Source organism: Mastigoproctus giganteus, chromosome 1 (genome assembly GCF_048544385.1).
Source record: "Mastigoproctus giganteus isolate SK-2022 chromosome 1, ASM4854438v1, whole genome shotgun sequence".
Taxonomy (NCBI): domain Eukaryota; kingdom Metazoa; phylum Arthropoda; class Arachnida; order Uropygi; family Thelyphonidae; genus Mastigoproctus; species Mastigoproctus giganteus.
This window is the reverse complement of record NC_143575.1, coordinates 270871972-270899304: the sequence shown is the minus strand read 5'-3', so window position 1 is coordinate 270899304 and position 27333 is coordinate 270871972. Positions and strand designations below refer to the sequence as shown.

At 36.4% G+C, this 27333-nt stretch overlaps 1 protein-coding gene across 1 annotated transcript in view; it reads left to right on the top strand.

Moving 5' to 3' along the window:
• Positions 1 to 27075, top strand: part of LOC150091986 (uncharacterized) — a 140873-nt gene extending 113798 nt beyond the window's left edge. Inside the window, exons 11-15 of the mRNA XM_090377630.1 lie at positions 11383 to 11595; positions 12699 to 12925; positions 18073 to 18135; positions 20706 to 20817; positions 26796 to 27075. Of these exons, the coding sequence (XP_090233756.1) occupies positions 11383 to 11595; positions 12699 to 12925; positions 18073 to 18135; positions 20706 to 20817; positions 26796 to 26921 (741 nt within the window). The 3' untranslated portion in view covers positions 26922 to 27075. The remainder of the gene's footprint in view (positions 1 to 11382; positions 11596 to 12698; positions 12926 to 18072; positions 18136 to 20705; positions 20818 to 26795) is intronic.
• Positions 27076 to 27333: the final 258 nt, after the last annotated feature.

Here is a 27333-nt window from a genome sequence, read left to right as displayed (position 1 = left end):
GAGTTAAAAATACAATTTAATTGACAATAAAGTTTATCAAGATTAATAGATTTACTGATTAATTGACAATATTATATTAGGCACTATACTACACTAAGCTTATGCTATCGTGTAAAAATGGCGGGAATTCACGAGCGGTATTTCTACGGACTCGTAAGTATTGATTAGCTTCCAAATCTCGCTATCTCAATTTAGAATAAACTAAGGATCCTGACTAGGTCTATAATCTACTTATAGAAGATAATTTGATATAACAATTGGTTAATAAATCGACTAAATTTGGTTAAAAAAAAAAAAAAAAAACCTCTCGTTCAATTTGTGACACGTGGATTTGATACCGTTACCGATACTAAGTAATATCTACAAAATCTCTGTCTAAGTTAAACTTTAAACTAAGTATCGTAACTAGGAATATAAAGCTACTCTAGAAAAAAGTTAATATGACAATTTAAACTAATAAAGTAGAAAATAAATCAGGAAAAACTTCTCTGTTTGAAGAGCTTTAAGGAGCAACGTCTGCACAGGCTAACCTCACACCCTGTAGACTTTAATTTTCAGGAAATATGCATGAAGGAAGGTTATTCCAGGAAACGGCAGTTGAATGAATAAACATGGAAGATGAAAAGTTGGTTCTGTGAGTTTGAAGTTGGACAGTAAATAGACGTTGGCAGGTCTTCAGACTGTTTTGAAAGAGAGAGCGGGAATTATAGAAGCCAATTCAGAAGAACAGTGCCCATGGAAGTATCTGTAGAAAAGGCAGGCAGCAGAAACAGTACGTCTATGAGACAGGGAGTGGGGAGAGACTGTTAGAGAGGAGTCATTAATTAACCTAACTGCAAGTTTTCTACTCTTAGCCTATTCAAAATCTAGTTTGGACTGGTTAATAACTGCTTTACAATTGTTGCGAGCTTTGGTGTAGGTAGAAAATGAAACTGAAGAATTGGAAACAAGCCAATTACGATATGCAACGTTCTTCTCTTGAACAGCCTTAGCACATTTATTGGAAAACCAAGGTTTAGATAAAGGACGAGATTTTAAAGTGGAGTGTGGAATAAAGGATTCCATTCCTACAAGAATAATTTCACTGACATGATCTGAGCAAACGTTGACATCAGAAATTTTGAAACAGTAAGCTAACCAAGGAAAAGAAGAAAAGAAATCTCGCAGGTCAAAGTCTGGACAGTCTGTGACAGCCAAATCCTCTGCTTACACCTTCACGATGGTGGGACTGTTAGTAATCCTGGGTATAACCCCATGCACAAGCACACTGTGGGTGATCATCCAGGTGTGAACCAACATAAGCAGGGGTCGAGGTGTGGCGCCTACACCACATGGAGGAATGCCGCCCCTCTGTGTTACCAGGCAACACTAGGTGGTAGATGACTCTCATCAACCGGTGCAATACCACCACTTTGCTTTTGGAGGCTTGAAGTGGTGGAATCCATGTTTAGTCTCCAGAGCTAAGTTCTGGTCAACCCTTCCCCATCTCTTCCATCATGCAGTATGACTGATGACTTTTGAGGTTATGATGAATATCATGGCGAGATCCCATCTTCCTTACATTTCGAGGGTACAGCTCTAAAACGGTGTTCAGAGGCTGGCTGCTAGTTAGTACACTGGACTGAACCTATTGGTAACTCTTCTGGAGGCTTCCGGATCAGATAGTGTATAATCTTGTTACCTCTACTCTGCCAGATAGTGACGGGTGGGAGTCCGATTAGTGTGTATGCTGGGGGTGGCATTGTCGAGGCCACGTTATGTCAAGGAACTGGGTATATTTTTACCATGTGTATGCCATATCCAAAAATTTCATTACTTCATACAGCTTGTCCCCCCCCCTACACTTTTTCTTACTATTCAATGCACAATGAATTGTCAAACTAATACAGTAAACTTATCTGTGAAAAGATCTAAACCTCCCAAACACTTCCTAGTTCATTTCATAAATATATGTGGTATCAATTCTAATCTCAACTAATGAAATTTTGGATATGGTGTACACGTGGTAAGAACATACCCAGATCCTTGACATAACATGGCCTCGACAAATGCCCCCTGCATACACACTACTCAGAATCCCTTCAGTCACTATCTGCAGAGTAGAGGTAGCAAGATTATACATTAGCTGATCCGGAAGCCTCCTAAAGAGTTACCAATAGGTTCAGTCCGCTGTACTAACTAGCGGTCAGCCTGCGAACACTTTTAGTGCTGTACCCTCAAAATGTAAGGAAGATTGGATCTTGCCATAATGTTCATCATAACCTCAAAAGTCATCAGTCATACTGCATGATGGAAGAGATGGGGAAGGGTTGACTGGAACGTAGCTCTGGAGACTAAACATGGATTGCACTGGTTGATGAGAGTCATGTACCAACTGCTTGAGTTTCACCAAACTTTTCCATTGCATCTGTCCATTGATTTGTAACATAAGCCACTATGTCACCAGTGGATTGCAATGACGGAATCCATATTTGTGATCATTGATCAGATAGAAGAGTTCTAGAAAGTTTAGTAGTTGGTGGTTAATGAATTTCTCTGTTACTTTAGGAAGAATAGAAGTAATTGCAATGGGACAATAATTGGATGGGAGGGATTTGAGACCCTTTCTAGGAACTGGCTGGATATGAGCAAATTTCCAAGCAGAATGAAAAACACCAATGGAATAAGAAAGTGTAAAAAGTCAACACAGAACAGGAGTAAGCTCAGGAGAACAGATTTGACATGTTTTGAGAACAAGGAAAATACACCAGCACCTGGCACTTTCTTGGCATCAAAATTGTTTTCAAAATTCTTCAGACATCCTTTTTGACAAAAAAGGAATTCTTCAGACATCCTTTTTGCTGGACTGCTAACAAAGTTCATGTACAGTTATTTCAAATTCCCTTGTAGAGGGTAAATTCATTCTCAATGTAATGTCCATATCACAGTGCAATACTGGGATGGTATCTGACACCATAAAGTCCCAACACAAGGTTGTCTCTCCAAGGATCCAATTGGTTCTTGTAGGTCCACTATGAAGGTTCAGAATGAGAAGTCCAATCCAGGAAATAGATGTCTAAACCAGGAATTATGGTCACAATGAAGAAGTCAACTTTTCCTCAAACCTGAACAGTTCCAAAAGTACAGCAGTTAGAAGTAAAGGGGAATACCTTAATTGGTCTCCATGCACAGTCCCTAGGACCACAATAACACCACAGCATCACAGGTCATCATTTGAGGAAGTAACCACAATGCAATCCAACAGGCTCATTGTGATGGTCTAACTCTTCCACTGGAGCCCCAATTTTCTGATACAAGCCTGCCCAAAAAGCATCAGCCATCTCCTTAACAACTGCTCTGAATAGTGGGAAGAGGCATCTGGAGGATGCCTCTTCGTGAACTTCCTTAGACGCCATGGCATTTACAAGTTATGATATGAGGTGGTTTACCGAGATCATCAATACATGAATTAGAAGAAAGTAAGATACCAGCAGGTTAGCTGAGGTGGTAGTAGAAATAACAGGTTTTAACAGAGGTGGGAGTAGAGATAGGCAAAAGTTGCAGACTTTTGGAAATAGACGAGAATCCTCAAATAATATTTGGATAAGAAGCAAGTTTTCTACTATTAGCTTGTTCAAAATCTGGTTTGGACTGATTGATAACTGCTTTACAATTGTTGTGAGCTTTGATATAGATGGCAGAAAATTAACCTGATGATTTAGATGCAAGCCAATTGCAGTATGCGACATTCTTATCTTGACATCAGAAGTTTTGAAACAGTAATTCGACCAAGGAAAAGAAAAAAAAAAATCTTGCAGATCATCCCATTTTGCATTCTTGTAATGCCAAACAACATGAGGTTGAGGATGGCCATGAGATAAAGGCTCCATTGGAGAAGAGACCATCACCACCAAGTTGTGATCTGCGGTGCCTAGAGGACCACTCAACTGACTGTGTACTTAGAAGGGTTGCTTGTGAAAAAAAGATCAAGCTTGTTGGCTTTGTGATTAAGATTGTCTGGTATTCTGATAGTTAAATGAACAATCTGCACAAGGTCATTAATAATGCAAAAGCTTCAGCATCTTGACCAGCTGGGTCCATGTGACTAGATAACAGAAGCCAGCTGCAATTGTAAACATTAAAATCACCAAGGAAAATTACCTCACTGTTAGGAAAGTTGGACTGGAGAAAGTCAAGTTTCAAACAGAAGAAATCAGAGATCCAAGTGATTAGTAGAGTTTGGAGAATGATAGTGGCAATAGATGAATTTGACAGAATGGAGCAGAGAGAGATTTTAAGCCAGAGGAGATTCCAAATTACTTAGTCTCTGACAGGGACGGACATATGCACAAGTATGACCTTTGAAGCAAAAGGAATCGAAGGTCATTAATATACAAGAGAAAAAGACTGGGAGAAAGAACTCAGCCAAATAATTAGGACAACTGAGATGAGCAGTGGTCAAATCTGCTGATAATTGGGATTATGTCAGAAAAAGTATGTGGGATTTCAGGCTATAAGTGGAAATGAACATCATTGAGATTGGAACTGAGACCGGATATATCTGTGAAATGAATGAGGAAGTGTTTGGGAGGTTTAGATCTTTACGGAAATAAGTTATGTTGTATTAATTTGACTATTCATGATGTATTCAGCAGTACGAAAAGGTGGGGAGGACATGTTGCATGAAGTAATGAAATTTTTGGATATGGTTTTTACACTTCAAGAATATACCGAGGTTGTTGACACACCGTGGCCTCAACAATGGCCCCTAACATACACACTTCTCGGACTCCCACCTGTCATTACATGGCAGCGTAGAGGCAGCATCGTTATACACTAGCTGATCTGGAAGCCTCTTAGAGAGTTACCAATAAGTTTGATCTGATGGATTATCTAGTGGCCAGCCGTGAACACTTTTTAGAGCTGTACTCTTGAAATGTTAAGGAAGAATGGATCTCACCATGATGCCCATCATGACCACAAAAGACATCAATCATACTGCATTATGGAAGAGATGGGAGGGTTGCCAAAGCTTTGCTTTAGAGATTAAACATGGGTTCCACAACTTCAATCCTCCAGTATGCAAAGTAGTAGTATGCCACCAGTAGATGAGAGTCATTTACCGCCTAGAATTTGGTGTATAAAGCTGCATTTTTATTTTAGAGAAAGAGAGAGTGGTCAAATCTCCCAATAATTGGGATTATGTCAGAAAAAGTATGTCGGATTTCAGACCGTAGTGGAAATGAACATCGTTGGGATTGGAACTCCCCTAACATACACACTTCTTGGATGCCCTAAAAAATTTGATGTGATCAGCATTTTAGAGCAACAATACTTTCAATCAAGGAGAATGACCATTTTATTGCCTGTTGTGAAGTTACTGTGGAGTAGGCTAACTGAGTATTTTCTCATGTGAAATGCAACAGTAATATAATTAAGCTTATTAATTATCTTGTATTTATTTCATTACTATTTTTGAATTTATTTGTTGTATATTTGTTAAAAATTTGATGTTAAAAACATTTCTTTTATAATATCCACATTCAATGGCTTTTAATAATTAAAAGCTTTTAAGATTTTAATTATTCCATTCCATATTTAATGGACTGTAAATGAAAAATAGTAAGTATTGTAAATGAAAAAAGTTTTTAATTATCCTACAATTCTTTTAGTTCTCAACCATTGTAAGTCTCATATTTGCTTACTAAAATAATATTGCCTCAACCGACATCTGATAAAAATGAAAAGTTTATTGAAACAAATATATACTGGTGATCACTGAATTATGACCACCCCTATGAAAACTGAATGCGACCCGTTGACCATGTGCTCAACGAACTGGTGCCCCGATTTCCAAAACAACTGAACTGGTGGGGTGTTCGAGAGCCGCCATTGTTCAAGTGTACCAGGACTGGCGTCAAAATGGTCAAACAACGACCCAGTGGATTTGCCATCAACAACATGAGGCTGTTCATCCATCATGCATGGTATCAGAAGTGCGAGCCGGTGGAGGCAGTTGTATGGTGTGGGGAGTGTTTCACTGGCAGGAACTTGACCCCTGGTGCATGTGGAACAACATATCACTGGTCTCCGCTATTGTCAACTGCTTGCTGACTGTGTACACCCCACTATGTTACACTTTTTCCTGAATGGTGATGGTGTCTTCCAAGATGACAATGCGCTGAGACACCGGGCACTTGATATGCAGGAATGGTTTGAGGAACACAGTTCTGACTTCCAGCATATAAATTGGCCTCCAAACTCCCCTGATATCAGTCCCATAGAGCACTTGTGGGACACTATTGGAAAGACATATCAGGTGTCTGGATACACCAATCACATCCATACCTGCATTGCTGACCGCATTACACACAGCCTTGGTTGGGCATACCTCCCGAACGCTTCCGACATCTTGTTGAATCAATGTCACGTTGGATAGCCGCTGTACTGGGGGGAAAAGGGGGACCTACAAAGTATTAGGTCGGTGGTCATAATTGAGTGATCACTCAGTGTATATAATTAAAAATTTAAAATAGACTGTGTTGAAATTATTACTAAAACAGGTTAATTAAAGACGATTAAAATCAAGCAAAACAAGGCAAGTAGATTTTTAGGTGAAGAACCTCTTTGTCAACTTACTGATGCCTACGACAGCAGGCGTCGTTAGCCTTGCATGTGCATAGATACCCAACTACAGACTGTGCTTGGTGAAGAAAAGAAAGAAAGAAAGGAGGGAAACGAAAGAGGACGTAACTGCCAGACTCAATGTTGTGTTGCAAAGTACATTAGGCAAGTTATTAGGTCTCCACCTCTCATCACGTAAAATGACCTCCATAATAGGATGTATGTGGGTTCCAGCATTATGATTGATGGTGGAAACCAATACAGCTATATGGAGGGCCTCTAACCATGAGATGGCAAGAATTATTAGCCTGATCCATTATTTCAATGTTGGAATGGGAATTATAGTTAATCGCCATCTGTCATGCTTATTGGAGCCTTGGAGTGCTGGAACCCTTGTTTAGTCTCCACAACAAAGCTCTGGCAACTCCCCATTCCTTCTATCATGCAGTATGATTGATATCGTTTGAGGTTATGATGGGCATTGTGACGAGATCCATTCTTCTTTAACACTTCAAGGATCCAGCTCTAAAAAGTGTTTACAGGCCGACCACTAGATAATCCACCAGACCAAACCTATTGGTAACTCCAAGAGGCTATCATATCAGCTAGTGTATAATTGCTCTGCCTCTACTGTGCCAGATATTGACTTCAAAACCTTCCATCCTTGGTTCCTCCCTTCTCACAAGAGAAGGCTTCAACAATGGAAGGTTCTGTTCCTTAAGAAGTTGTATTTCTAGACAAATGTCAGAGAAACAAGGAATACATTGAGTAATTAGGATAAGGGGAATGAATGAATATAGTTTAATGAATATACACTGCTCAACGAAATTAACAAGAACATGTAGAAAACGTGGCGTAATTCGTGCAGCTTGTGATGAAGTGGGACAAAATTTGGTATGGTGGTGGTGTACCATTGAATAACCGTGAAATGAGGAGACAGCAAGAAACTTCAGACAGGTATAAGGGACATTTATAGGGGTTGTATAAGAATTGCCAAAAAGGTCACGTTACAGAAGTTGATACAAGATGTTAAAAAATATGGTCATATGACATCAGTACAGCATATTAGCATTAACATTTTAGCATTAGTAGAGGCATATGATGCAAGGAAACAAGCTTATGCAGCATCAGCCAAAAAAAAAAAAAACCACACTCCCATTTCACTCCTCTGTTCGTTCAAAATACCTGTCCAGCTGAGCCTTAAATTTATTTAGGCTATCAACTTCCACAACAAGGGATGGAAGTCTGTTCCACCAACCAACTACCCGCTGGCTAAAGGCAAATTTCCGCACATCTATCCTACATCTGTCGTTCCTCAATTTGAATTTATGCCCTCTCAGGTGATTATTCTGAGCAAGAGGAAGAATCCCATCGGCATTGAGCATGCTCAGACCATTCAAGGCTTTATACACTTCTATCAGATCACCTCGCCGGTGCCTAGTCTCCAGACACTGTAATTTGCAAAACTTAAGCCTGTCTTCGTAAGAGCAACCCTTTGTTCCATTCACTAATCTTGTTGCCCTTCTCTGATCCCCTCCAATGGCTAAACAGTCCTGACTGTGAAAAATGCTCAATATAATGGTGTCTATAAGATACTGTGGCAACAAATCCCATTCTTCCACCAGTGTGGACCTTAGCTCACCAAGTGACTGTCATTCACTTGGTGAGCTAAGGGCTGTCAGTCGAGTTGGCTGTCAGCATGCAGTATGACACCCAAGGGCATCCCACACACATTCCATCGGATTTAAGTCTGGTGATTCTGCTGGCCATGGCAGTCGGATATCTTCAGTTTCAAGATCCATCGCTTGAGCTCTATGTGCAGTGGCACTGTCATGAATGGGGGGGGGGGGATTCTGGACCAATCACACCCCTAAAAATTTGCACATAGGGTTTGAGGATTTGTTCTCAGTACCTCTGCACAGTTACAGTACCCTATCAAAAACATGAAGAGGGGGTGTGGCTGTTGATCATTATTCACCCCCACTGTGTCTTTTTCTCTGATATTGGAGGGATGGTACTACTGCATTCCTCATTGTCTACAGATGAAATATGAGGGGCATTCAAAAAATAAGTTACACCTGCCACCATCTCTTGGTATAATTGTGCAACAAATGTGGCGCCTGCGCAGGATGGATTTCATATTGTGTGCCCCTCGGTAGGCGCCTCCGTAGCCAGGTGGGAAGGAGCAGCAGTGCGTAGCACACGCTTCTTGATTAGACCGGGGTTCGAGCCCGTCACCACCAAATACGGAGGATGTGGAACGGTCAGGGAATGACCACCGCATATCCCGGAGCAATATGGCCTTAGTTGCTAATGCTCCTAAAAACCAAATAACAAACAAACAAACAACAAGCCCCCCGGTAAGTGAGTTTCGTCGACGTAGTAGTAACAGTTGTGTAGGAGCAAGCTTTCGTAATGGCACATCAACTAGAATATTACTCCAAGTTCGAGGTATGCGGAACAGTATGATTTTTGTGGGTGAACTGTCTGAATTGTTCCAAGAGTCATTGTGAAATAATGGCGATGTATGGGGAAAATGCAAAAAGGAATGTCGCATTCTTTGTGAACAGCCATGAAAAACAAGGGCCTGGAAAGTTAAGCAAAGGTATTGTTCTCATTCAGGACAATGCCACACCACACCATACAATGCATACACAACATGACACTTGCTCCAAAGTTTTGGATGGGAGGTATGGCAACATCCACCGTACAGTCCCGATCTTTTGCCTTGTGACTATCACATCTTCAGCAAGCTGAAAGAACATCTAGGGGGACAACGATTTGCAAACGATGAGCAGGTGCAAACAGCAGTTCAACGGCGGCTGAATGACCAAGGAGTGGATTTCTATCATCGTTGAATTGAACGTTCAGTCACACGTTCCGAGATGTGTTTACACCAACTTGGTGACTATGTGGAAAAGTAGTGCAGGGTATGTGCTTTCTATTGCATAATGTTACATACCTCAATAAGTGTCTCTTGGGCTACAGTGGTCAAGTGTAACTTATTTTTTGAATTGCCCTCGTAGCATCTAAAATCTGTGTGTAGGCTAAAACAGTTCTCATCAGAGAACAGAACACAGTTCTGTTCTCTGATGTACCCCATTTGTCAGGGCACCAAGTTACATGTTCGTGGCACCAATTTCCATGAGCTCTGCAGTGGTTTGAGTTAATGGGATACAAACCACTGGCTATTTGGAAATATTTTCACCTGTGGCTGCAGTAACCCCAAGAGACAGTTGATGACAGTACAGCATAGGGTCTATCTTGCTGTTGGAGCCAGATAGTGGTCTGTTCTGGTTGATGTAGCCTTCGGGTGACCTTCACCAGTCCTTGTAACCTGAAACTGCTTTTGTCCTGCTCAGTTGATACTGCGTGACACATTAAGCCAAATGTGCCACCTCCACCTCTGGCCAGCTTCAAGTCGCCCAATGGCCCGCCATCTCAAAGAATCGTCTAAATTACGATGACTTACCATCTTGAGTACTGGAGATGTGGCTATCCCACTGAGCAAGCCAAAAAATGGGAATGAAGATGTGGTCACAACCCATGTTTTTATAGGCATGAATAATTTGCATAATGTGCAAGTGGTAGATCGATTTCTATTGGATACTCAGAATTTGCATGCCACAATGCCTATTATATCAAATATTTTCCTTCGTTCACAATAAAATATTCATGAAAAACATTTTGTCCTGTTAATTTTGTCATGCAGTGTAGAAGTTATTGTCTTTAAGGGTGATATTGTTGTAAGTTAGTACTAATGACATTAAAATTATTTGTTTATAAAAAGAACCAAATAACAAGATTATGTTTACTATTTTATTGTCATTATTTCTATATGATATTGAGAATGTTTCAATGTCCCCCTTGTATTCTTTATATTTTATTTCTAGTCACTTGCAACTGATTTACTTCAATCTTTGAAAAACAATGGTCTGGGATGAATCCAATCATACGTGGGACTTTCATTACAGAATAAGGCTAAATTTGTTGTTGTTATTGTTATTTGGTTTTTAGGAGCATTAGCAACTAAGGCCATATTGCTCCGGGGATATGCAATGGTCATTCCCTGACCTTTCCGCATCCTCCGTATTTGGTGGTCACGCTCGAACCCCGGTCTAATCAAGAAGCGTGTGCTATGCACTGCTGCTCCTGTCCACCTGGCTACAGAGGCGCCTAAATTTGTTGTACGAGCTTACTTTATTAGTAAACAACCAAGTCAATGCAATGTTGTTTAAAGTAGTTTAGATTATAATGCACTTATTTCACATGATAGCAGAAATTCAAAGTGGTACACTGTTACACACTTGTGCTTTCCATGACAAATAGTATGCAGTTTTAATAGGAATCACATGTGTGATGCTGCTCCTAGATGCTTTATGGTAAATCTGTGAGAAGGTGTGGCTACATAGTCATTAGATATCAGCTGAGTGGTTTCATATGTCATTCTCTATTAAAAGCCTTTCTAATTAATTTAGTAAATGGTAAATGTTTTAAAGAATTACAACAAAAGCATTGGGAATTATATGAAGACCATAATAAAAGATTTTTGCATGGAGTTTTCTACTGAATTTGGCATGATTACATAGTACAAATTTTTTGAACGTGTCAGTTCAGAATCGTTTAAAAATTAGCGAAATAAATAAAATCATGTAATATTGTATCTGTTTATGAAAGTTACATCGTCTAATTGTGTATAACTGATATTTCATATTTTGACTGTTTTGTGATAATTTTTCACACAGTTTCTCTCTCTTTTTTTTTTTTTTTTTTTATCAGGAGGATCGTGATCTGAACAAATCCAAAAAAGCTGCTACAAAGAAGTTAAAATTAATATCTGTGGTAGCACAGCAGCTCAAAAAACAAGATTTGAAAGTTGCTTTTCTTGATCATGGAGTTCTTGAAATTATGTCAGAGTGGCTATCTCCACTTCCAGATCGCAGTCTTCCCCACTTACTTATCAGAGAAACTATGTTACGACTGTTATCAGAGGTATGTAATTCTTCTGTAGTTGTATAATTTTATTTATTTTTTTTACTTAGAAAAGCAATTTCTTGCCATTTTTTAGAAAACAGATTTTATATACATCCATATATATGTAATTAAAACAAAATTTGAACAAACCAGTTCAAAATATGAAATAAGGGTATGAAAACGTAGAATAATGTTCTTTAAACTTAACAGAACTGATTAATGCCATTGAATTGACAATTAAACATTACATCTATGTGGAGAACAAAATTTAAAAAAAAAATAAATAATAAAGCTATATGCATTAGAGAAAGAGTGGAAGCCGAGAATGTTGATAGCAGATATTATTGCTCAGCATAAGAAATAGGCTGCAAGGAAAAGGAATGAGTGTGTCCTACGTTATAACCAAAGAAAAACCCCAAAAGGGGGAAAAAGGGGTAATTAATAAAAATTATTGCTAATTTATTACTCATTCATTGTATTCTTTGCTTTTGGCACATTAAAACACAGCTGCCACTTTTCTGACCATCCTTGAACCTTATTCAAGTTGTCCTGTAGAGATGCTTCTTAGTGCTGATTATTAACTACTTTCTCACATCATTTTCCAAAGGAAAAATTCCAGAAGGCTGGAATAAAGCAAAGATTGCACTAATATATAAAATGGGAAATAAAGCTAAATGTGGAAGTTATGAAGGAATTTGTGAAATGCTATTTATCAAAATCGTAAACAACAGTGGTCCCAACTGATCTTTGTGGGACCCTATTTCTAATGTTAAACCAATCTGAAGTACAGCTCTCTTCCTGTCCTGCAGCCACACTGATCTATTTTAGAATCTTGCCCATGATCCCAACATGTTCCAGCTTGTACAGTAATCTCTCTTTCTTGAGAAACTGAGCCAAATGCTTTGCTAAAATACAAATGGTTGAAATTATTTCCTACATCCGGCTCATATTTTTCTATATTATAATGTAGAAAAATACAATATATTTATATTATTTAATATAAAATATACTGTATTTATATTAAATAAATATTAGTTTGAATTTGAATACTGACATTTTTCTATAGAAATAGTGTTTTATTTATTTGTTTCCACGTCCACAAATGTTCCTTTTCTTTTCAGTTTCCAGCAGTAGATCAGAGCCTTCTGAAACAAAGTGGAATTGGTCGAGCAGTCATGTACCTTTACAAACATCCAAAAGAAACAAAAGAAAACAGAAAGCGAGCAGGAAAACTAATAAGTGAATGGGCACGTCCAATTTTCAACCTTAACACAGATTTCCTCTCTATGTCAAAAGAGGAAAGAGAACACAGAGATCTAGAACGCATGCCTAAAAGACGTAAATTAAGGTAAGGATTTAGAGACCATTTCAACTTACCAAGTAACTGCATATTTCAAGTTAACTTATCAACATGTTGACTACCATATTTCATGTCACTGCCATGTGTTTTTTATGGCTTGTGGGCCCTGTAACCTATATAAATGTTGTTGATAATAGACAGTAATATAAAAACACTGAACACTGCTGCTATGATTGTGGTATTCAAGTATAATGAACTGTCAACCACTTTTAGTGGTTCTGCTCTCACAAAGCATGTCATCAAATTAGTTCAAAAATTCAGTGACCTGTGACCAAAGCAATTCCATTCTTGTCCATATGATCTTGTATTGAATCTTTAACTAAGGGTCTATAATTTTCTCTGGAAACAAAATCATACTGACAAGTCTATAGTTGCTTATTTCACCTTTGAGCCCTCTTCGTGAATAGGAGAGATGTTTGCATATTTCTAATCTGTCAGAATGTCGCTTGAATCCAAGGATGCTCTCATTTTAACAGCTGAAGGTTTGTTTGTCTTTTATTTCTTCTTTCAGCATAACTGGATAGATTCCATCAGCTCCTCTGGCCTTGTTCACTTTTAATTGTAATAACTTTGTTTATAGTGTCTTTTCAATTATAATAAAATCATTCAACTCCCAATTAGCATTAGCCAGCCCACTAGATTCAATGTACATACCTTCATCATTAAAAAATTCCTTGCATGTGAAAGTAGATGCAAAGTATTTATTAAGTCTGTCAGATCAAGATCATCTATGCTGTTATCACTTGATACATTCCCAAATGGATCAGTATAGTTGATTCCTATCCCTTTACTTCTAATAAGTGAAGATATCCTTGCTACTGCTCTTAGCTAAGGCCTTGTTATAATTCCCTTTTGCATTCCTGATGCCCAGAGTAACTTATTACAGACTAATTTATATTAACTTTAGGATTCAGTAGATCTGCCAATAAACTTTTAACTTTATATATATATATATATAGCTAGCTTGCTTCCAGAATTACTTCCTAAGCATTTCCCAGTTAATATTTGTTAAAGTTACCATTTTCTCCCACTGAAAAGAACTTATATGATGTCTAAGACCACTTTAATTCCCTCTTGTGAAAACAGAAACCCATCCTCCTCCTTCCATTGACAATAGTTAGTTTCCTCATGCGGATCCCACTTCAGTACACTATGATCACTGCTTGCAAGTGGTTGCTTTATTTGAAGATTTTTAAAATTTGATCAATACTTGTTGATAGGCCTTATGTAGCTGAGTGGTCATTACAATGAGTGCAGTAGCACATGCTCTTTGAGGTTCAAGCTCATGATTTTTTGTAAACCCCTGGTGGTTTTGCCAGAGTATAAACAAAAAAATTTTTTTTTAACTAGGTTGAGAATATTCTTTCTCTTGTGACATCTCTAACATGCTGATGCCAGGTCATTTAGCAATTCTAGAAATGTTTGACTGCTAGGAGAGTAACCTTAAAGTTTTCCATAATAAGACATTCTGATTTGCTTACTCATTCTATTTGTGTTTAAAGATGTTCATCATACTTATCACGGTCATCTGGTCTATAACACTCGTATTCTCATCCTTATTTTCCCAATGCTTATAATCACACCATACCAATTCAGTATAGGCATATACTGGGTATGCCTGTCTTGAATCTACATTTGGCAGTTAAAAATATTACTCCCTCCCCTTTTTTCATGTCTCACCCTTCCATACACATTGTCTTGGCCACATTCAAATTCTGCATCCAGATTATGTATAAATGGCACAGTGTTTCTGATATTCATATGATGTCTGCATTTGTTGAATTAACCAGTACCTTAGATTCATCAGATCTATTAATTTGATAATGGTAGGTAGCACCAAAGCCAAAAAATCTATTGCATATTGGGTTGTGTGTCATCTGACTGGTGACAGCCAGCAGTGTTTTTCATTTATGGAAAAAATTTATGATTTTTTAAAATTCTACTTGCAGTATACCAATATATCATCTTTTCTTAATAAATTTCAGTTCTTATTGTGTGTAACTTTTTAATTTTTAATAATAAATTTAGTTATTTGAAAAATGCTGTTTTTACGTTCTTCTTTTAAATATTCTACGTAATATTGGTGTAAATACACCATAGAAAACTCTTAAACGAAAAAACTGTTTGTAGTTTGAAGGGGCATCATTTTATCTGTATCTCATATTGTGCTCCTCCTTCACAACGAGTTGCCATGTTTTGCACTACCTCAAATAAGTAACACTTCACCAAAAGAGAAGACTATTGTTACTTATTGTTGCTGGGCACCACCACCCAGATGGCACCATTTCAAGGCTTGTTGGCCCTTCATTGGTGGGTGGGCAGGCACCCTGGATAAAATGATGCCCCTCAAACTACAAACATGTTTTTTTCGTTTAAGAGTTTTCTACGGTGTATTTATACCAATATTATGTAGAATATTTACACTCTTAAACATATGATGCTTTATTGCATCAATCTTCATTTTAATGTTCTTTTAAAACAAAATAAAATAATTTTTCTGCTGAAAATGAAAAAAATATGATGAGTATAGAATACTTATGGGTTAATCTGGATGTTTAAGAGCCTGCACCACATGCAAATCAGTCTTCGAATGAACACACACACACACACATGCATGCGCACACACAATATATATATAATTTTGTAATATGATCTAAGTCACTTGTGTGCATAATACCCAATAACAACTAACTCATGGCACTTGTTCTCATCAATTTAAAGTAGTTTTGAAAATAACTGTGTAAAACAGGTGAAATCAGATGAAGTGGGATGCATTGTTTTCCCTCCAGGGCTGCAGTCTAATCTTGATTTCCATCCACTGTTTTTCTTTACTAATATTGAATTTCTCCTAGACAGATTTCTTGATTCCTGACCAGTTTCAGAGTCCTTTCTTGCGATCAATCTGTGATGGCTAGACCATAGAATAGATAGAGGAATAATGCTAGCTTGAACTGGCCAGGCTAACTATTTAATCAGTCTTCTAAATCTGCATATTTGACTTTCCAGATCCTAGTTTCTCTTTCTCCTAAATACTATTTGTTAATTATGTCAGGATTCCAACAGCAGATTCTTTTACAGTTTTAGCCTTGCTGTTCTTGTTCACTTATTTCAGTTTCTCTGAAATATTTAAGCATCTCTGTTTATAGGTAATCCCATTTTCATACATTTTTAATTGATAGGCTATTCCATAGGAAAGTGGGTCAACCTTTTATTAACAAGTCTCCTCTCATTTAGGCTTGTATTTGGTAAGAAAGGGTTCAGAGCATTTATTAGAGGGGGTTCATATAACCACGAGATTGGTGAGAAGCATTTATTGTTATCCTTACAAGGGCGCAGATTGAAAGCATGGCAACTAGACACCTTAGGAAGGATCTGTTTGAGGTGTATAAAGCCATGAAGGGAATGAGGAATATTCTCACTAATGGGAGAGACAAGAACCTGCGGCACATATAAAATCTTAAGAGTAATAGAAAGCTGAGACTCATGAAGTTTATCTTCAGAGAGCAAATTAGCATTAGTAGAGGCATACGATGCAAGAAAGCAAGCTTATGCAGCATCAGCCAAAAAAAAAAAAAAAAAAACCCTCCCTTTGTTCCAAATGCCTGTCCAGCTCAGCCTTAAATTTATTTAGGCTATCAACTTCCACAACAAAGATGGAAGTCTGTTCCACCCATCAACAACCTGCTGGCTAAAGGCAAAATTCTGCATCTATTCTGCAACTGTCTTACCTCAATTTGAATCTATGCCCCCTCAGGTTCTTAATCTGAGCAAGAGGAAGAATTCCATCAGCATTCAGCTTGCTCAACCCATTCAAGGCTTTATACACCTCAATCAGATCACCTTGCAGGTGCTCTCCAGGCACTGCAATTTGCAGAACTTACCAATCTTGTTGCCCTTCTTTGTACTCATTCTAGCAACTCTACATCCTTCCTAAAATGAGGTCTCCAGACCTGTACACAGTACTCTAGGTGTGGCCTGACCATTGCCTTGTATAACGGGATAATTGCCTCCATGTCCCTGCTAGCAAAATTTCCATATATCATTGACAAGACTGCTCAGCAAACTTCATATTTGACTGTATAGTTACCCCCAGGTTTTTTTCACTTTCCACTTCCCTGAATGTAGTACCACACAGTTGGTATGTTTCTCTTCATTTATTGCTACCCATATGCAGTACTTTGCATTTGTCAATGTTAAACTTCAGTTGCCACTTTTCAGCCAGTTTGCCCAACTTATCTAGATTCAGTTGGAGTAGCGTACTGTCTTTACTGTCATTAACAACCCTGCCAACCTTTGTATCATCTACAAACTTGGACATTAAACCTGATATACCTTCATCAATATCATTGATAAATATACAAAACAACAATGGGCCCAACACCGAACCCTGGGGAACTCCACTAATAATATTAGTTCACGAAGAGCAGTGTCCATTGATTACCACTCTCTGTTGTCTCCAACTCAACCATCCCTTTATCCATTGTAACAACTTACCCTCTCAAATTTGTACAGCAGTCTTCCATATGCAACGGTATCAAAAGCTTTCCTGAAATCCAAGTATATGATATCAAAATTATTTTTAGCATTCGTTCCTTTGTGATCACATCATAGTATCCAATAAAATTGGTCAGACAAGACCTCCCTTTAAGAAACCCATGCTGTGTCTTAACTATTACTGCAGACTTGTCTAGATGATCCTACAATGCTTCTTTAACCAGTGATTCCATTATTTTCCCTGGAACACAAGTTAAACTAACAGGTCTATAGTTACCTGTGTCATCTTTTGAACCCCCTTTGTGAATTGGAATGAATTACAAGCAGATCACAAAGTTTAAAGAAGAATTGAGTAGTCACTGCTTGAAAATGAGAAAAGTGAGCACTTAGAAAAGTTATTGCAATAGATGCAGGCAAAAATCTACTTTCTTGCATCATTTGACACCATTCTAATACCAAATACTTCAACAAAGGGGTGGATTATTTATTACAAGCATTAAATATATAATGGAAAATTTTAATTTATTCAGATATATTTGACCACATTAAAAAATTTTTCCTAAACTGTCATAATAATATTGGTTTGACAAATGAATATTTTGATTATAGACCTTTTTTTATTTATTTGTTATTTTATGTAGACTAGATACTGGTGATGAGGGTGAAAAGCAAGATATTGATAAAGTGTTGACTTCAGAAGAAAAGTAATTACTTTTATTAATTCTTACTAAAAATTAATATAAATATAATTGATATAAAAAAATTATATTATATCAATTGTACATAATTTAAGAATTTTGTATTATAGTGTTATTTTAGACTAGAATTGTGACCTAATATTATGAAATTGTCATAACCATTAACCTATTATTATTTATTATTATTTATTATTTATTTATTTTAAAAAAAAAAAAAAAAAAATATATATATATATATAATATATTACAGTATCCCTTTCAATGTGCATATCACCAAATAAAAATTCAAGGTAAATATCTCATTTGCTAGCATCCTACACCTAAATTTCACATGTAAAATCTAAAAATTACTCAGTTAATTTACAAAATTTTAAAAATAAAAAAAAATAAAATAATAAAAATTGCCAGAATGAATATGATAATTTGCTATTACAGTATTTGTTTAAAGCCAAACTAACAGGTTATATCTCACTTATTTATCTCTCATAGGTATGCTTAGAAAAACATGACTGTGGGAGATTTCCATTAATTAAGAAATAATTATTAAGTTACCTTTGTTATATTCAGTCGGTATGAATTCAAAAGCTGTTTCTCGTATCCAAGTTTTGGTCATTATGGTGTTTCATTGTTTCAGCTGATCCAGTATTCTGTCAGAGTGCACTGGAATAATGGAAAATTCAGTTATTTCTAAAATCTAGTCATGCTGGAGTGTAAACAAACCAAGTCTTGTTTCAGTGGTCAAAATTGGCATTGCAGAGAATCCACTGTGCAGAAACAGTGGATTCTCTGCCATTTGATACCCAGTTAGAAGCATCTTCAATTCAAAATTTGGAAGCATCATTTTGGCTCATCGAGCAGATCCTGAAACCTTTTGACCAGATATGTAACTATAGATGAAACATGCCCTCATCAGAGTCAAAACAATGGAAGCATGCTTGATTGGATTCACCACCTCCAAAGAAGGCCAAGTCAGTCTCATTGCAGGCACGGTCATAGTATCTGTCTTCTTGATTCAGTAGGGATGATAATGGTAGATTATCTTCCAAATGGACAAATAATAAACAGATAATACTATTCTAACTTAATTAATTATGACTGTGCTCATAATTTAGTAAACTAAATTATGAGACACAATCAAATCAAAAAAGCCAGGAAAGCTGACTAAAGGTGTGATTTGTTTCACCAGAACAGCCATTGCAGCCAGTATGTGAGCAGCTGCAATTTATTGAGCTGGCTATGAACTGTTGCCCCACTCATCGTACTTAATAAATCTTGCCCCAGCTGATTTCCACCTATTCTCAGAACTGAAAACCTTCTTGTCTGGAAGGAAATTTCAGTTGCATGATGTTTCAGGACCTTCAAGAAAGCAACTACAGAGCTGGGATAATGAATCTGGAACATTGCTGGAAAAAAGTATGTTGAGTTACAAAGAGACTCATGAAAAATCGAAAATCATTGTCAAATAATAGCCCCTATGTTAGACTACAAACTTATTAAACAACCCTCATAGCTTGTTTAGAACTGAATATTGTTCAGCAGCCAAGTGTAGGATGCAGAAGAGCTGAAATCATTCTTGAAGTACATTTTCTGACAACATAACAAAAAAGCTAAAAGGATGACTCAGCTGGTTTAGAAACATTTACATTTCTGTAATTAGAAGTGCAAAATGATTTTAACTGAAATTTTGTCACATAACTGAGTATATTCTTAACTTTGAATAATTAATGCCTCTTAACCAAAGTTTATTGTATAATGTGAAGAAATGTAAAAGAGATTGTTGGTCAGCTATGGGGATAGAATAGGTCAGAATAAAATAATATTTTTATTATTCAAATGTAAATATACTCATGTTAGGGAAAGTCATATCAGGAATATTAAGGTTTGTATATGTGTACCCCTTGTCTTTGTCAGGACAATGCAGTCCTTTTCAAAGTGTTTTCTGGTTGGTATCACACCAAAGTTCTTCCATATGATGAAAACAGTATATGAGCGTCATTTTTCCGCAGAATTCTTCTAGAATAATGGAACTCAAAATGATGTTTGATGGGACTATTTTATTCTGTGCCAAAATTAATCTATCAAATATGATGCCCCTGACCTGTTACTGTGCATTAACTTTCATGATGAATACTGAACTGCTGTTGTGTTCCCAGACAACATCACAAACTGTTTAGAAGTTTTTTGCTGTCCAAATATATGGTTCCCTTGGATGGGGTTCAGCTTTGGCGTAGCTTACTTATATATTTAATAGATGAAGATCTTTGGAATATCAGTCTTTGTCTAAAGTGTCAAAATCTAAAAGTCCTCCATCCTTGATAAAAATGCTTATCCTCTGATCATAGAATGCTCATTACATATTCACATTCAAATTCTCTAATTTCATTTATACCTTTATTGTTTTCTTCAATTAATCAACACAATGAAATGTTCTTATGTCCCAATACTTTTGGTGTGTTGTGAATGATGGCCATTTATAACAGTGTTAATTGGCAAAATCCAATTTGCACGTGCACATACACACTTTAATGCATATCTTTATGTAAACTAAAATTATATGTTAGTGGTTTATATTCCAGATCTCTACGTCCAGGAGAAAAAGGATGGATTGGAAGAGCTCGGGTACCAATGCCTTCAACAAGGGATTATGTTGTGAGACCGAAATGGAATGTAGATATGGAGCTTAGCAGAGTAAATACCTATTTAGCATTTCAAATGTTAGAACTATTGATTAAAAAATTGATAGGAATGTGTGTTCATAAATAAACTTCTGATTTCTTTTCTGTTAACACAATTATATTCACACATTAGTAATAGTAATTTTCTATTGGAAACTTGACTAAATCTAGAATGGAGGTGATCAACATGATAAACTTCTGGCAGCACTTGAGACATTTTAGGTTAGAACTGTTAACTATGTAGTTTTAAAAAAAATTTATACCACTTTTACTGTAGTTACACTGAATACCAAATACTAAGTGTATGTATAAATTGACGTTTCTTAAAACTATGGGGGGGGGGCATTCAAAATGATTTGCATCTCGGTAAAAGGGTAATTACAAATATTTACAAGAATTTTTAAACTTGCAGCATATAATGAAAAAATTCATATTCTCTCTCTCTCTCTCTCTCTCTCTCTCTCTCTCTCTCTCTCTCTCTCTCTCTCTCTCTCTCTCTCTCTCTCTCTCACACACACACACACACACACACACACACACAATAAAATTACTATATATTCCAGCATATCAGTTGACCTTACACTAAAATATTGACTTATACACCGAGCATAAAATCCTAGACCTGAATTAAAAGCACATGCTTGTGGTTAAAATTACATGTATATTTTTACACAGACATACATTGTTGCTTATCTTCAAAATGCAAGAATTTGTTCAGCTTCATTAGACAAAAAGGTTGTGATTTGGGTGGAGCTTGAAAAATAAACTTTTGAAATTGTTCATTTCTGATAGTAAACCTGCATCCATATTGGAGCATTGTTTACAGAGAAAGTAATTTTTTAAACAGTACTAATTAGTGGTTGTAGGAATTCAAATACTAAATAGGGATGGATCAATAAGAGTAATGTCACAAAGTAAACTTTTAAACAAAATGGCAGAAATAATTGAATTAAAAAGTATGCAGTGGTTATGTTTGTCGATTTTATTGTATATATCATTGTGTAGGGTTGTCTTATACAGCGAATGTATATTTATGCACAGATTCTCAAGCCAGGAAAAAAAAAAAAAAACAGAAGTTGACTTGTACACCAGAATGTATGGTAATAAAAAATTAATAATAATATAATTTTTCAGCATTTGTTGTATGATGCATTATATTGTTAAAACATTAAGCAGAAAAATCTTTATGTGGTCTGCCAAGATCCTCAGCAATTAAAAAAAAAAAAAGTAATTGCTGCTCTAGGTGACAGAATAATGGAAATTTAAAAGCAAAGTTTAGACATGTTTGTCTAATTTTTCATCTGAGAGGAAACAGTCCAGAGCAAGGAAAGTTACTTATCATTACACCACAATAACCAGGTGGTGCAGTGAATTTATACAATTGCTGCTGAAGAAAATTAACAAGGCATCAATATGTAAAGGGTTTTGGAGAGATTGGGGTATATACGAGGTGCTACCCAAAATTTGAATGTTGTGCAGGAACTACGTCTAGTACAGATTTGTGGCACTAGGTGACACTGCATGCATCCTTTGTGAATCAGTATGCCATGTGGTATCGGGCTGGATAGAGTCATTGAATATTTATGCACAGTTCTTTGGCAGCGTGTTTCACGTAGTTTGTGATTGTTGTGGCAGCTGACTTGAGAGAGCAACATGCTTGCCTTAAGTTTTGTTTCCTTCTTAGCAATACAGCAGCAGAAACCCATAAGAAGTTGAAACAAGCTTTTGGTAACAATGCTGTAGACCAGACACAGATGTACTACTGGTTTAACTGTTTTCAAAATGGTTGAATATTGGTTGATGACTACAATTGCTCTGGGCATCCATCGTTGAGCACCACCCCCGAAAATGTCACAAAAGTTTGGGTGGCAATCCGTGAAGACAGTGGATTTTGTCAGATGAGTCGAATGTGAGAAGAATTGCGGCCAAGTTCGTGCGATGGTTACTGAGTGAAGACCAAAAGCAGCATTGCATGGAAGTTAGCAGAGAACTTCAAGAATGGGCCAGGAGTGATCAAAACTTCCTTTCTGTGGTCATCACTGGTGATGAGAGTTGGGTATATGGGTATGACCCAGAAACCAAGCAACAATAATCCCAGTGGAAGAGCACCCATCTTTATCCCAACCGAAGAAAGCCCGACAAGTGAGGAACAATGTGAAGTCTGTGCTGATTCTGTTTTTTGGACATTGATGGGATTATCCATAAGGACTTCGTCCCTCCTGGCCAGACCATTAACACAAAGTTCTACTGCAACGTCCTGAGGCAGTTAAGGGAAGCCGTCAAGAGAAATGTCCAGAGAAGTGGCACACAAAGAACTTGGTCCTTCATCATGACAACATGCTAGCCCACACATCTCTTGCCGTGGGCCAGTTTTTGGCATCCAACAACATGACAGTCGCGCCCTGCAACTTTGTCCTCTTCTCAAGAATGAAAATCATGCTGAAGGGTCGAAGATTTGACAGCATAGAGGATATCCAAACTGAATCACAGGGGGATTCATCATAGCCATAGTGTTCAGCACTGCTGAAGACTATGACGAAGAAGGACATATTCAAATCATGGGAGAAGTGCTGGGATCAGTGTTTCCGCTCTCAAGGGGACTACTTCAAAGGTGACAGTGGTGAATAAGGTCCACGGTGAGTCAAATTTATTTTATAAATACATTTCGGGAACTTTTGGGTAGCACATCGTACATCCATTGCTAGCATTGTAAAGATCATTCATGTGTACCCACACATGTCTAAAGTGGCTGCAAGATGGGTTCCGTGAAGTTTGTCTGTACACAATTGCCAACATTCTTGAGTCATCATTGAGCTTTTTGCTCTCTTCATTGCCAACCTAAAAGCCTCTATATCTAAGGATTGTTATAAGTTCATCCCTGAGACTGAGAATTCAATCAGAACAGTGAACTCACAGCATCACCCCCTCGCAAATGGTTTCATACTTATCAACCAGCAAGGTTCACAATCAACAAGGAATGGGCACAATCTTTTGGGATTGTAAAGGAGTATTATGTCTGCATTGCAGGGTTCTATCAAATTTAGACAGAGGATGAAAAAAAGTTTTTAAATAAATTTTCTTGAGTTTAGGCTGTGTGGATAATTTAGCTCTGAACTGACATAGGTAGTTTATGGCTGCACCTGTATACAGATGTAGAGTTGTTCAACGTGCCATTAAATAATATCTGTATGAGCAGCTAAACCACCCACCCTACACCCACATTAATCCCAGTCACTATACTATCGTCTGTTCATAAATCTTAAAAGTTGCCAGTACTGATATTAAACAGATTTTTAGATTATGTAAAAACAGCTGTTAATGATTGTTTTTTTTTTGTTGCTAATAAGTTTCAAGACTTTAACAGATATTAAAATCCTGTAGCAAAAATGGAACTTAAGCATTGAAGTAGGGGCATTATATTAAAAAATAAAATAATTAACATTTTTAATACCAAATTTGCAAAACTTTTTTAACACCCCTCATATGCTCCAAGTTTTGGTGGTAATGTTTAGAATGCATTATATGGTAATTTTAAATTGACAGCAATATTGGAGTGTAAAGCATATTGTACCACTGCTTCAGAAACTGTCAACCATTTCAGCAGTACTTTCCTAGATGTATGTTTTACATGTGAGTGGGCTCTGGAGGAGGTACATAGATCTGCATTTTGGAGGTAATTTCAAATGATGTGCCCATTAATGCATAAATTTTCTTGAAAATTTTCTAGTTTGTACTGCCATCTCTTCTCTTTTTTCAACTAATTGTAGACACAGTTTATAATAGATGGCAGCACAAAAAATAGCTTAGAAAATCAAATGAGAAGATTGTATCTTTTGAGCTATATCACTTGCCCAGTATATAGGCTTACAAAAGCTGGAATTGAATTTCTTGAAATTCAGATCCAGAATCCAATAAATCCAAATCAAGTGCAACATAAATGTGTAGATAATGTGAATGCACCAGAAAACTAATAACAGGTTTTATTTCCAAATTTTTAATGATTTTTTTTTAAAATTCTGATTTGATTTTTGAGAATATTTTACTCTAGTGTTGGAGCATTAAAGTACAAAATTTCAAAATTCCACCCGAAAAAAACCCACTCTGCATAGTCTGCTGCTATCAAAAATTCAGTGTGGTGAGGATCAGTGTTTCCCCATATGTGGCAAACTTGTTGCTGAAAAGGTTTAAAGTAACTGTATTCATTTTTTTGTGCTAGGAATGTTTCTTTTTTACTCCTCAGCAGACAATATAACAGCTTGTTTAACAAAATGTAAATGGTCATGGGAAGCTTTGTGAAATCAGAATGTGTTGATATATTCAACACATTCTGATTCTTTAGACTTATTCATATTATTTAACAAGAAAATTTTAAGTACTTGAAAAATAAATTTGTGTTGGCAAGGAATAAATAAACATTTATAGAATAAAATTCTATAAACAGTCTTATTTAACCATTAACCAGTCATAAAAAATTTCTGATAAGCTGATGTGACCAGTAAGGGTTTTAAATAAGAAATAGACTGATTATTAGAAGGAATGTACAAAAAGAATAGTTCTTTAAAGTAAAATAAATAAATTTTATCCACTGTTTTGAACATTTCTTCTAATAATTTTTTCCTCCTGGAGAAAAAAAAAAATCTTGGGGGATCTCTTAGACCCTGTCTCTGGTACAGGGTTAAGTTTATAATAGAGTATAAATGTGGCCAACATAATGCAAAAAAGGTTTGATATAAAATAAAGCTTAAACTTAAATAGGATGAAAGTCATATTTCCCCCCCCCCAACAACAACAACAACAACAACAACAACAACAACAAAAAAAAAAAAGGCTGTTATTAAATTTCAGTTTAGGCCTCTTGTGACAAATCTGCAAATCTATTTTAGCCTGTTGGCAATTGCAGAAAATCATACACATGATTTTCTGCAATTTGGTATTGCCAAATTTGTAGCACATTTTCACCCTGTTCAGTAGGAGCTTTGTGAATATTTAATATAGAAACTGCAATGGCAAAAAAATTACCTGGGAAAGCATCATGAGTTACTCTGGAGTAAAGGGTGGTTTTTGAGTCGGAATAAAACTGCTAAAATGGGAGAAAAAAAAAAAAAAAAAACTAGTGATGTTTAAAATTAGACACTTCTATAGCATACATGACTTTGCAGCATTATATTTGATAAATTTTGAGAAGAATATGAAAATTATGAAATTTTCTTTTATGCTGTTCATGTGAAGAAAATATACTTAATATTAACAGAAGTGGTAAGTCAAGGTGACCTTTCACACAACTACCGATAGGTTAAAGATGTAGCTACAAAATGGAGGGACGTTGGGTCTTTGCCACAATTCCATACTCCCCAAAAGCTCTAGCTTTGCACAGTAGAAGCATCATAACAGCAAACCTCCATTGAGCAGGCTAGTAATACCAAACCTTGTATAGATAATCTAAATTACTAATTAAGGGCAGGCCTAATTAGTAATTTAGATTATTTTTGAGGGAATAGGAGGCAAAAGAGCTTTTGAGAAATTTCTGCTGTTTGAAAATGATGGTATATCTAAATCACTGGTACTTATACAACATATTTTATAGAACAGATACATTTTCCAGCACTGCTCAGAAGTCTAAAGTAAAAAGTTTGAGGGATAGACAAATCACTTAGTATGGTTCAATTAATCTGTTAATACATAAATGAACATATCATCAAGCATCACTCCAGATCAGGTTAAACTGCTTTGTGGATTGAATGTACTTTGCCCATCCCTTTTAACAAACTCACTTGATTTTAGCTTTAGACTTCTGATTGTAATCCTAATCGGGTGTCAGAATGGGCATATATCTCCCTAACAAAATATCTATTATCCTTTTGAGGGGGATTTCGGTGTTTTTTGCATCATTTAAAATATTCTTATAAAAAAGTGATGCTGTTGTGTTAAAATGTTTGTACTCTGATTAAAAACTGTCTCATAATGAATTTTTTTTTTTTTTTTATTTTATAGGGTGGCAGCAGGAAGGCATTAAACAGATTGGAAAAGCATGTAAGGAATTTTAAAGAAAGGAAAAAACTTAACAAAATGCAACGTGCAGTAAACATAAGTGTAGAAGGACGAAAAATGCCCCTTTGATTAGCCACCCTCGTGTAATATACAAACTATGAACTTTTTAATACCTGTGTGATATTCTTGCTGTGTTTGTGTTGTATTTTGTTCTGTGAATAAAACGTCAAATTATGTAAACATTATGTACAGTAAAGTTAAAAATAAATAATTTAAAAATATACTTTTGAGTACTTTCATTATTCCTTTATTTAGAAAGTTTGCTAACTTAGATTTACTTACCAGATTCCAAAGTGAAATACACATTGTAAAACTTGCATTTTACATACAAATTTTATCCATCCAGATCACTAATCAAATATAATACAGAATATTAATATTACAGGATCTACAATAATCTGACACATTTTAAATTAGGTGGTGGAAAAATACTTTATGAAAAATGAGTTATTAAAGTGAATTAAGCATTTTAAGAAAATGT